The sequence below is a fragment of the Hakea prostrata genome, chromosome 9 (assembly GCF_041222555.1).
Source record: "Hakea prostrata isolate BN-2017 chromosome 9, UWA_Hpros_2, whole genome shotgun sequence".
NCBI lineage: Eukaryota > Viridiplantae > Streptophyta > Magnoliopsida > Proteales > Proteaceae > Hakea > Hakea prostrata.
In genome coordinates, this window is record NC_142608.1 from 1,770,911 (window position 1) to 1,783,427 (window position 12,517).

At 40.3% G+C, this 12,517-nt stretch overlaps 1 protein-coding gene across 2 annotated transcripts in view; it reads right to left on the bottom strand.

Annotated features, from left to right (window-relative positions):
• LOC149003955 (uncharacterized) overlaps window positions 1–12,517 on the bottom strand; it is a 39,278-nt gene that overhangs the window by 14,890 nt on the left and 11,871 nt on the right. For both annotated transcript variants that reach the window (XM_089169042.1, XM_089169043.1), the window contains exons 4-6: window positions 11,676–12,031; window positions 11,402–11,602; window positions 11,113–11,270 (exon numbers count right to left, since the gene is read on the bottom strand). In XM_089169042.1, coding sequence (XP_089025168.1) covers window positions 11,113–11,270; window positions 11,402–11,602; window positions 11,676–12,031 — 715 coding nt within the window. The remainder of the gene's footprint in view (window positions 1–11,112; window positions 11,271–11,401; window positions 11,603–11,675; window positions 12,032–12,517) is intronic.

Here is a 12,517-nt window from a genome sequence, read left to right on the forward strand (position 1 = left end):
TCAGATTGCATACGTGGCCAATAAAATCCTTGTTTTAGAATTTTATAAGCCAAAGCTTTCCCACCTAAGTGGTTTCCACAGATTCCTTCGTGAACCTCGGATAAGGCATAAAGAGCATCAGAGGGTCCCAAACATTTCAAAAGTGGCCCAGAAACTGTTCTTTTATATAATAACCCATTCTTTAGAATAAACCTGGCAGCTCTTCTTTTCACAGTTCTGGCCTTTTCCTTATCTTCAGGAAGAATACCATCTTTCAGATATTGTATAATAGGATCCATCCAAGATATTTCTGCGTCAATTTCCATTATTTCTGGCTCTGAATATGCTGGGAATATCTAGCTCCTCATAATATACAGCTTGTGGAATAGAAATAGACTTTGCGGATGCTAATTTTGCCAGAGAATCTGCTTCATTATTTTGATTTCGAGATATCCTCGTGACTGAGAATTGTGCGAACCACTCCTTACATTGTGATACTTTTTTAAGATAGCTGACCATTCGATCATCTTTCGCACCATACGCTCCCGTGACTTGATTGACCACCAGCTCAGAATCACTTTTTACTTCAATGCTTTGAACACAGAGGCATCTGGCTAGTCGTAATCCTGCAATAAGAGCTTCATACTCTGCTTCATTGTTTGAAGCATGAAAATTAAACCGAAGTGCATTTTGAATTACAAATCCGAACGGACTTTGTAAAATCACCCCCGCTCCTGATCCCTGTGAATGACTTGACCCATCTACATGTAAGGTCCACACAGAAGACACCTTACTAGAATCTTTTTCCTCCTCTCGTGATGAAATACTTTCAACGAATAAAATCAGCCAAAACTTGTGCCTTTATCGCAGCTTCTAGGTTTATAATCTATATCATGTTCCGTTAACTCTACTGCCCATGATACCATTCTCCCCGCCAGATCAGGCTTATGCAGTATTTTCTTTAAAGGCCAGTTAGTAAGAACAATAATTGGATGAGCCTGAAAATAGGGTCGGAGCTTCCTGGCTGCTACTATTAAGGCGAAAGCCTGTTTCTCAAATTCCAGATATCTAGATTCTGCATCTAACAATGTATGGCTTACAAAGTAGATAGGATTTTGAACAATACCTTCTTCCCGGATTAACACCGCGCTTACTGCCGCCTTTGAAGAAGATAGATATATCTGCAAGCTCTCTCCGGGCTTTGGTCGAGATAAAACTGGTGGACTGGTCAGCCTCCTCTTCAGCTCTTCAAATGAATTCTGACAATCCTCCGACCATTTGAATTCGTTGAGTGCATTTAGATTTTTCAATGCCTTGAAGAATGGTGCACACTTATCTCCTGATCTTGATATAAATCTACTTAATGCTGCAACTCTTCCTGTTAAGCTTTGAATTTCTTTCATACTGCTGGGAGCTGTCATATTTAAGATAGCCCTGATTTTTTCTGGATTTGCTTCAATACCCCTCTGTGTGACCATGAAACCTAGGAATTTACCAGATGAAACTCCAAATGCACACTTCTCAGGATTGAGTCTCATTCCATTTCTCCTCAATACATCAAAGCACTCTCTTAAATCGGCGAGATGATCAGATTTAAATTGACTTTTTACAAGAAGATCATCTACATAAACCTCCATATTTCTTCCAATCTGATCAGCGAACAGCTTGTTCATCGCCCTTTGGTATGTTGCACCAGCATTTTTTAACCCAAAAGGCATAACCTTATAACAATAGCTTTCCCGATTGGTCATGAATGCCGTGTGAGGCTGATCCTCCTTCTTCATAAGAATTTGATTATAACCAGAATAGGCGTCCATAAAACTCAACATTTGCTGACCTGATGTAGCATCGATTAACTGATCAATTCACGGCAAAGGATAGCAATCCTTGGGACATGCCTTGTTCAAATAAGTGTAATCTACACACATTCGCCATTTTCCATTATGCTTTTTCACCATTACCACATTCGCTAGCCACCTTGGACACTCGATTTGCTCAATGAACTCAGATCTCCTAAGCTTGTCTACTTCAACTTTAATTGCATCATGCTTTTCTGACGAGAAATTCCTTCGTCTCTGTTTCACTGGTTTGATAGATTTATCTATCCATAAACAATGCTCCGCCACTTCTCTGCTTAAACCTGGCATGTCTTGTGCTTGACCGGGCAAAGACATCTCGCGTTTTGCCTCAAGAAATTCTCTCAATTGCTCCTTGTCCTGACTATTCTGATCAGCTCCTATCATGGTCCCTTTTTCTGGATTCTCCAAACCAAAACAGATTTTTTCCAGCTTTTCTACCGGTTCACCTCTTTGAATTTTTTCCTCATCCCTGTTATCCGTAACTTCAACAGTAAAGGCGAGTGCCTTACCTTGTGCTTTTGAATCCTTCAAAAAAGTTGTATAGCTCTGCCTTGAAGTTTTCTGATCTGATTTGCATTCTCCAATGCCTCCTTCAGTTGGGAACTTGACCTTCAAATGTCTTGTCGAAATTATTGCACCAATAGTATTCAACGTTGGTCTCCCGAGAATTATATTGTATGCTGATAGACTTTTTACTAACAAAAATTTAGTAACTGTAGTTACCGTTTGTGGATGTGTTCCAAGTGTTATTGTTAACTCCACAATCCCCTCTACCAAAGTTGACTCTCCAGAAAATCCAAATAGCCTTGTGTTGCAAGGTTTTATCTTGACCGTATCTAACTTCAATCGCTGAAAAGCTTCATAAGACATGATGTCTACAGATGATCTTGTGTCTACCAGAACTCTATGAATATCCCTGTTTGCCACCTCGATAACCACCACAATGGCATCATCGTGTGGTTCTTGAATTCCTTCCATTTCTTCCTCCGTGAAGACTATTTCCTTCATCATTTTGATTCTTCTAGGAGTAACATGAGATTCAACAGTATTCACATACCTGGCATGCGCCTTAGACTTTGAAATTGAATTTAAATCCAAACTTCCCAGGATGGTCATGACGGGGGACTGCTTTTGATGAATCTACCGATTTTCCTGTTGTTTAGCATTTTCCTCTGGAGATTTGTACTAAAAATCTCCCTTGGTTTGTTCTTCTATGGCTGGTGTTCGATTATTCCACCTTCTCGGCTGATCAGCGGCATTTCTGCTGTTGCCCCCATTTCTCTTTTGAACATATTGGTCCAATCTTCCTTGACTGATCAGTCGTTCAATTTCATTTTTCAGAATTCTGCAGTCATCGGTATCATGACCATGATCTTTATGATATCTACAGAATCTATTCGGATTCCTCTCATCCGCCTTTGCTATCATAGGTAATGGCCATTTCATAAATCCCTGATGCTGAATTTGCATCAGAATTTCTGATCTTCTTGCGTTGAGAGGAGTGTAGTTTTCTTGGAATGGTCTTGGGATGTCCCTTCTGTATTGACGATCAGGAATATTTCTTGAAAAACTCCTGCTATTCCTTCGCTCTCTCTGATCTCTCTGATCAGATTTCACAACTCCATTATCTTTCCTTTTAACTCCACTGTTGTCAGTTTCTTTTCTTGCTTGGAGAATGTCCTACACATTTGCATACTGATTACAACGAGTTGTCAATTCCGCTATATTCGCCGGCTTGTTCATGATCAAGAATTCCAGAAGATGCTCATCTATTAGGCCTCTGAACATAGCGTTATATGCCACCGCCTCATTCAAATTTTTAATTTGAATTGATTCTTGATTGAATCTCTTCATGTAATTTCGAACTGATTCTCCCGATTTTTTACGGATTGCAGCTAAATTATCAACAGTTTTGCTGCTTTTCATGCTACTTTGGAATCTTGATAAGAATACTTTCGTCAAATCCTTAAAATCCTTAATGGAATCTGGTAATAAGCTGAAGAACCAGGTTGTTGCAGATCCTTTCAAGGAAGATGGAAATGAGCGACACTTTAAAACATCAAAGTTACCTGCTAGCATCATAACAAAATTGAACTGAGCCAGGTGTTCCATTGGATCTGTGCTTCCATCATACATCGTGAATGTCGGAAGTTTAAAATTGCGCGGCAATGGTGCTGACATAATGTCTTTAGCAAATGGATTTTGGTTCATTATTTCCTCAGCTTTTTCTCCGCCATCTTTGTTCACCAGTCGCTGAATCTGATCATCGAGGACGCGAAATCTTTTACTGATTTCCGATCCATAGACTTCAGATCTGCAATCTCCTGATTTTCCTGTTTCTTTCTTATCTCTCCAATCCCCAACGCTTCTACTCTTTTTGCTCCAGATATGACTTAATTGATCATCTCTGGACGATTCTCGATCTTCAGTCTCTAGTGGAATATAATTTGGATCCGCACTCTCTCCTGATCCTTCCTTCAGAATGACCTCCTTCGACTCCCTCCGACTTTTGAATCTGAGAATTTGGGACAGAGGTCGCTTTTGCTCGGGAAAGAGTTCGAGATCTTCCAGCTGATAAAACCGGAACTCTTTCCTCAGGATGTACTCCGATCTGTTTGATGAAAGTTCTCATCAGATTTTGTGTCTCCAGTATTTGATGTTGCATGCTCTCAAACCGCTCAGCGATCAGATTTGGATCTAACTCTGGACGAGATGTCTCCAATGTATCTGCTAACTGTTTCTCCTGCCTTTCAAACTGATCAGTTGGACGAGGTGAATGATCCTCCAGCATTCTCTGCCTCTGTCGAGTTTGCATCACTGGAATTTGCGGTATTGGAACCACTTCTCTCGTTCTTCTTTTTGGATTTACTCTCCTCGGCTCCCTCTGGCTTGTTTCCGCCATTTCTATCGGTAATTCCTCCTCTCGCTCAGGTGATTAAGCCATAGCTTCGCTCGAATCGAGTTCCCACAGACGGCGCCAAAATGTTGGTGCTATTTCTGCCGATCGCCTCGAACCGTAGTTTTCCGCACCGAACTCCTCAGATCTGATTCGATCTGGTTTGCTCTTCAATCGATCAAGCTCTCACTCCTGAAAAAGACAGAATACCAGTAAGAAACGGAGCAGATCGTCTTGATCGGCGTCTCGTCTCCAACGATTTAGTCAGTATGGTGTCGATGATGTTTTCAGAGCTCTCTGGAGCTTCTAAAATGCTAGTAATGGAGTTCAATCAGAGTGAGCTTAGAGTTTTGGTTGATCCTAGAGACTTACCTTTTTCGGATCTTCCCTCGCTTTTATACTTGCATTCCCGCTTATAACACTCTTTCAATCATAACCGTCGGATCATCGCTCCTTTTTGGACGTCGCTGATCATCCTTCCTTTATCTCTCAATCGAACCCAATTAAGATTGGTTTGACCGATATGAACCGGCAGTGGACATATTAGTTACAACACCAGTCTCAATCAAAAGATCTAAAACATACTTTCTTTGTGACAAACTTACTCCTTTTTTACTGCGGATCACTTCAATCCCCAAGAAATATTGTAGATCACCTAAATCTTTGGTTTGGAAAGATTTTTGTAAGTGTGCCTTAAGTGTATGGATTGCATCAACATCATTGCTTGAAAGGACAATATCATCAACATAAACTGCCATAATGACAACACAATCACCTTGCCGTCTAACAAACATAGAGTGATCAGAATAACACTGTACAAAACCAAAAGACTCCACAGTCTTGCTAAATTTCTTAAACCAAGCCCGTGGAGACTGTTTGAGTCCATAAATCGCTTTATGAAGCCTGTAAACACGAACACTGTCCTCCCCCTGAGCAACATATCCTGAAGGTTGCCCCATATAAACTTCTCATTGAAGATCACCATATAAGAATGCATTTTTTATGTCAAGCTGAAAAAGAGTCCAATCATAATTCACAGCCAAAGATATCAAGACACGGACAGAATTAAGTCTTGACACAGGAGAAAAAGTCTCAAAATAATCTACACCATATATCTATGTATAGCCCTTAGCCACCAAGCGGGCCTTAAACCTTTCAACCGTACCATAAGAATGGTACTTAATAGTATACACCCACCGACAGCGGACCACATCTTTCCCAGGAGGTAAGTTGACTAAAGACCATGTATGACGAGAACGTAAAGCATCCATTTCCACATCCATAGCAGCTTTCCAGCCAGGAATTTTAAGAGCTTCGGTATGATGGGTTGGAATATGAACGACAGACATAGACAAAGCAAGGCAACGAAAGCTAGGAGGGAGATGAGAGGTAGAAACAAAATTGGAAACAGGATAAACAATGTTAGAGTGTAAAGTGCAAGTACGAGTACCTTTCCTTAAAGCAATTGGTAAGTCATCTGATGGCAGAGTGGGATCTCCAATAGAAGAATCCGCCGGTGGAGAGGGTGAAGAAGGAACATCCGTAGGGCCAGCTTCAAGCTCCACTAAAGGAGAGCCGCTAATATTGTTAGGAGGAACTCTACTATCTACAATATGTTCTGGCAACAAATGTCGTCATTGATAAACCTGTAGAGGAACATTGCTAGTGTAAGGAACTAAAGAGGGAATAGGAGGAGTATCATCCAAAACACAATTTTCAACAGACACAGATTGACTTAGATAATAAGGAGTGTCTTCAAAAAAGGTCACATCTACACTTGTAAATGGTTTGCAAAGAACCGGATCATAACAACGAAAACCTTTTTGAATGCGTGAGTACCCAGGAAAAATACACTTAATAGAACGGGGGGAAAGTTTATCCAAAGGATGTGGTATGTGAACAAAACACACACAACCAAAAATTTTGGGTGGAACTGAAAACGGTTCTCTATTGGGAAAAACAATTGAAAAAGGAGATTTTTCAGAAAGCAAAGGCATAGGCATGCGGTTAATTAAATGACCAGCAGTCAAAATTGCATCACACCAGTAACTCTTTGGAACATTCATTTGAATCAAAATAGCGCGTGCAACCTCCAAGAGGTGACGATTTTTGCGTTCAGCCACTCCATTTTGTTGGGGAGTGAATGAACAACTGGTTTGATGAATCATTCCAAGAGAATCACACAAGTTAGATATATCATGTTGCACATATTATAAAGCATTATCAGACCGAAAAATTTTAATAGGAAGAGAAAATTGAGTCTGAATTTCATGAATAAAACTTTTAAATGTAGTTAAGAACTCTGTTCGATCCTTTAAAAGATACAACCATGTAAGACGGGAGAAATCGTCCACAAAAGTAACAAAATATCGAAAACCATGCCTATTACTAATTCTACAAGGGCCCCAAATATCGGAATGAACAAGAGAAAATAAGGACTCACTACGAGAGATAGAGCGTGGAGGATAGGTGGCACGATGATGCTTCCCTAACTCACACGCTTCACAATTTAATCTAGACACTGATTTAAAGAAGGAAATAAAATTTTTAATATAGGTAAAGACAAATGGCCTAAACGACAGTGCCACTGGAGAACATCTACACAATCATCAGAAAGAGCCGCAATAGGGGTAGCATAGTCTAGATAGTAGAGTCCGTTCCTTTCACACCCTCCACCAATCGTCTTCCTCGTGTGAAGGTCCTGGAAAACACAATAAGTGGGAGTAAAAGTCACAGAGCAGTTTAGTGCTTTAGTTAATTGACTAACAGATAATAAGTTAAAAGAAAAGTTAGCAACATGAAGTACGGATGATAAATTAAGAGAAGGTGTAGGAGAAACACTTCCAGAGCCTAGAATAGGTGTGGAAGTCCCATTAGCTATGACAACAGAATTTTTAGTGGTAGATTTAGAAAAAGAGCTAAAAAGTGATGACTTACCAATCATATGGGAAGAGGCCCCTGAATTGATGATCCAAGGGGTGGGAGTAGAAGTGAGAAGTGTTGTGTTACCTGCATGAGAAAGTGTGGCAGCAGAAGTACTAGTGGATGTGGAAGCGCCATTTTCAATATTTTGCAATCGGCGAAGGATTTGGCTTACATCATCTCTTAGAGTCTTAGACAAGTCCCCTGAAGAAGATCCAGAACCACTATCATTGTTTGCTACAGTATCAGTACCACCATTAGAAACGGCATGATTGGCAAGGTGCTTGGCCCACTCTGGTTTTCCATGTTTGGCCCAACAAGCTTTCACTAAGTGCCCTGTTTTACCACAATGAGTATAAAGTCGAGATGTCTTATCAGCCAGTTGAACACCACGACCTCCAGAAGACCTACTAACTCCCCCTGAACCACGACCACGACCACATCCCCTTCCATAAGAGGTAGTGAAGGCTGAATTTTCTCCTTTAGAACTTTTTTTTGGAGAACTCCCTTCAGGCAAGGCAATACGTTGAAGTCTAGAATATGCTTCACTAAGATTAGGGGCATGCTCACCAGCAAGAAGATGTCCTTTGACAGATTTCAGTTCAGGGTTCAATCTTGCAAAAAACTTAAACACAAAAAATTCATTCCCGTTGGGCCTTAAGCTTTTCTATATCAGTGGTGAGAGGTTGAAAGACATTCAACTCCTCCATCATGCCTTTAAAGGAGTTGTAATAATCCTGCAGAGACTTGTCAGCTAGCTGAAATTGAAATAGCTTTTCATAAATACTAAAAATCCGAGTCATATTTTTAGCTTGGGAATAAGTCTCTTGCAAATCATCCCATATTCCCTTTACAGTCTTATGGAACATAACATTCGCTGCAATATCAGGTTCCATACTATTCCACATCCAAATTTTGATGATTGCATCATCTTGGATCCAACTAAAATAAGATTTGTCAGTCTCAGCAGGAGGTTCATCCTCAATGAACTTAAGCTTACCTTTTGCAAGTATGTACACCCGAACCGCTTGTGACCACAACAAGTAATTAGGACTACCTTTGAGCTTGATAGATGTAATTTGAACGTTTACATGATCTCCTTGAGATCCTTTTGATTCAGCCGTACTCATGATTGAGTCACGTGTAAGTGAAGACATTAAACTGAGGTAGATATCACTCAAATCTGTTTTCCAAAACTTGAAGTAGAAAGAACACAAAAAAAAAATTCTGCAACCTTAGGACAGAATAGGAGAAAAAAAGAAAGGTAACAAAGGTATTCAAGTTCTAGAACGTGTAAGAGTAAGGTAATAGGTAGAGAAGATTAGTTCACATGAATATCTGATCTAACAGTCCATAATATACAACATTAGGTGGCTGCACACCAAGGAAACAGAAAAAAAAAAAATTTAGAAGAGAATATTGAGAACAACACTATTTTGATTCAAAAAAGCTCTGATGCCATGTTAGAAAACAAGCTTTAAACAATCAAAATAGCAGTTGAACTTGAACAGAGAAAAAAGAGAAGAAGAAGAAGAAGAAGAAGAAAGAGAGATGAAGAACCAGTAGAAAAGGCCTGTGATTCTTAGCTAAAGAGTCTAGAATCACAGAGCACTTTTGTTTATAGTTTCTAATGAATCTAATACAACTTGAGAGACAAGTAATTGTCCTCTAGAAGAAGGAAACAAAATATTACAGCTTTAGTAACTTCCTAACTCCTAAAATAAAAAGTTCTGAAAATAGAAACTACCACCAAAATAGAAACTATGCTTTCTAAAAACTCCCAAAACTTATGTAGCAAGATTCCCAACTTAGAAATAAAAAATATAATCAAAACAATAGCATAATACTTTTCACGTGAACAATAACGTGAACAGTAAAAACACTGTTCACGTGAACAGTAACGTGAATAGTAACTCTCAAATTTACATATACTTCAACAAGCCCCACCAGGCAATCACTGTGATTTGAGCCAAGTATTAATGGACAGTTTTTTCTTTTCGGGTAAACGAAAAATTTACTAAACAGCCCAAAATAGAGAGAAAGATGGGGAGAAGAGAGGGGGGGGAGGAGGGGGGAACACTAGGCTATCAATGCCCAGGAGGAGATAACAAAGAATGATCCAGGCTCCAGGTAACAAAGAGTTAGAAACAATAAGAGAAAGTTTGGAGCTGACATCCTTGCAGATGGCCTTCCAAATCTGCTTGGGAGATTGGGATTTGAAGGTCCATCTAAGAAGGTTCTGCTCCAACCAAATATGAGCAATACACGCGCTGAAGAGGAGCTTTCCCACCATATCAGCAATGAAGGAGCCACCAAAAGAAAAGGTAAGCTAGTGGCACTATCTCAAAGGGATGAGGGCGTCTATAATGGGGCCAAATGGAAGCAAGGGCACAGGTCCAAATGGTTTGGAGAAAAGGAAGGTGAAGAAAAGGTGGTTATTGGCTTCTAAGTCAGGGAAAAAGATGCTTTTTTTTTTTGGGGGGGGGGCTTGGATGGAGCGGCTTATAAGGAGGGATTGGGTGGGCAAGCGGAAGGATAAGGGCGTCCATGCAGTGAAGGTCTGGCAAGGAATATGGCCTTTGAATGAAACAAGATGCACCAAAAAACCTTCGTGGAGGGGGCACGAATGTGGTTCTAAGTAGAAACCGAGGAGAAGGAACCTTTCTTAGGGAGTAAGCAAATCAAAGTATTAGAGTATGTTGGGGGGGGGGGGAGATTGGACGGGAGAAGCAAGGACCAAATCTAGTCAAGCTCTAGGTGAAGGGCAGGAGAGATACCCCAAACTCTGTTGAAGATGAAGGAGGAGAGAGGGAAGTCTTTAGGGATTCTAGAAGAGTAGATTGATTTGGCTCCGACGACATTATAGAGAATACCAAAAGGGTGCCAATGGTTGAGCCAAAAGGAGATGTTAGAATTGTTAGCAATAGAGAAGTGACAGAGAGGGCAAGAAGGCGAGAATCCATCTCCAAGTCTCGAAGGTGCTGGGGGGATGGTCCAGATGCAATCCTTCATGAGGAGGTAAGAATAGACCAAATTGACCCAAATAGAGTCCTCTTTGGATGAGATCTTCCAGATGAGTTTGAGGAGCCCGACAATGTTGTAGTCCCTAATCTTCTAGATGCCAAGGCCTCCTTCAGATTTGGGTTTAAAAGTTGAAGCCCAACTGGTGGGGAGAAGAAATTAGGGATTCATGAACTTTCCAAAGGAAGTTGTAGGAGAAAGATTCCATGGCATGAATAATGAATTTGGGGAAAGCAAAGATATCGTACCAGAAGATGCAGGAAGACTGGAGAAATGATTTGATAAGCACTGCTCTACTTGCATAGGATAGGAGTCTACCCTTCAAAAGTTGCAGCTTCATGGGGATCTGGACAGTTTTTCAGCAGTTGTACACTGAAAATACATGGACACAGAGAACAGAATTTCACATGGTTTGACATAGTAAAGTTGGCTTACCTAACCCATGAAGGGATAAATTTCTGATTGGAGAAATCCTCCTCATCTTCCTCTTCACCATCTGAATCTTGGTATGGAGAAATTGCATATGACTGTTCTAGACTTCCGTTGTTAACTGATACGACATCTTCATGTGCCTTGTATGGGTTCCAAATTTCCTACAACCACATGAAAATTCTTTTAGCAGAAGGCTCTATGTGCTGGTCAAGGGTATTGAATCATTTAAGAAAAGTAATTTGTCAATGAAATGCCTACTAGTTATGCAAGTTGAATAAATGTCAACTTTTACCTTTTCAATTTTGCTAGACTCCTTTGGAGCCTGACAAACTTGATGAAAATCACAAGCTTTTCTGGAATGACATTCAGAAACCAAGGCAGTCGGTTCTATGTTAGTCTTTTTCCTAGAGTCAGATTCTGCCCTGCCTCTTCCCATTTTTCGAAGCTTTATTGCTTCACTTGCCTGGGTGTTTCCCTTCTGCTTTCTCTCATCCTATGGCAGACAACGATCATTGATGATACCAATAAAACAAGTCAACCAAAATTTGTGGCTAAAGACAACTTACTGCAGCCTGGCGTCCTATCTCTTTTCCCCCTTTTTCCAATTGTAATTGTTCCTCATGTTTTTTCTGCCGCCTCCTTGCTTCTTCAATACATTTGCGTTTTTTTCCCTTGTCCTTCCTTTCATCTTCTTCCCTCAATCTTTTCCTTGCATCCAAGTCAGCATGCTTCTTCTTCCACTTCCATTCCTCTTCTTTCTTTTTCTGATTCAGTTCTAGTTGCTTCATATGCTCCTGCTCCAGTCTTGCTCGCTCTAGCTTCATTGCTTCTTTTTTCATTTTACGCTCATTCTCTCTTTTTGCTTCACAGCATTTTGCAGCCTCTGCAGCGTCCAGGGCTTTCACTTTAATATCCCTCTTTCCTGCAGAGTAATTACAGGCATCAAAGTAGAATCAAGTATTTTCTAGTAAAAGAAAATTCTCTAAACTCCAGACTCTCTGAGACAAACAGCATAAACAAACAACTCAATGTACAGCCCATAATTCACATGAACCTACTGAACTGATCTTGTGCAGGCTGGAATCAATCCTTTCTTTTTTGAGTTTTTTTCATGGCGTCCACTTAAGTTGGGCCTAAATTCTTGACTGCCCACTTAAGTGGGAAAATTTTCAAACTGCCCATTTTTCACTTTTTTGAAAATTCGAAGTTACCCACTATTAATTTTCCAAGCTTTGACTATTAGTTTTTCAAATCTAAGTAGTCAACTGACCAAAACACCCCTCTCTTTGTCAAATTATTAAAAATGCCCTCTTCCTTCACCCATCTTCTTCCTATATCTCGCCAGAAACCCCACCACTGCCGGCAACCACCACCCCTTCCCTGCAAGCGACCACCCAAATTTGAAAGA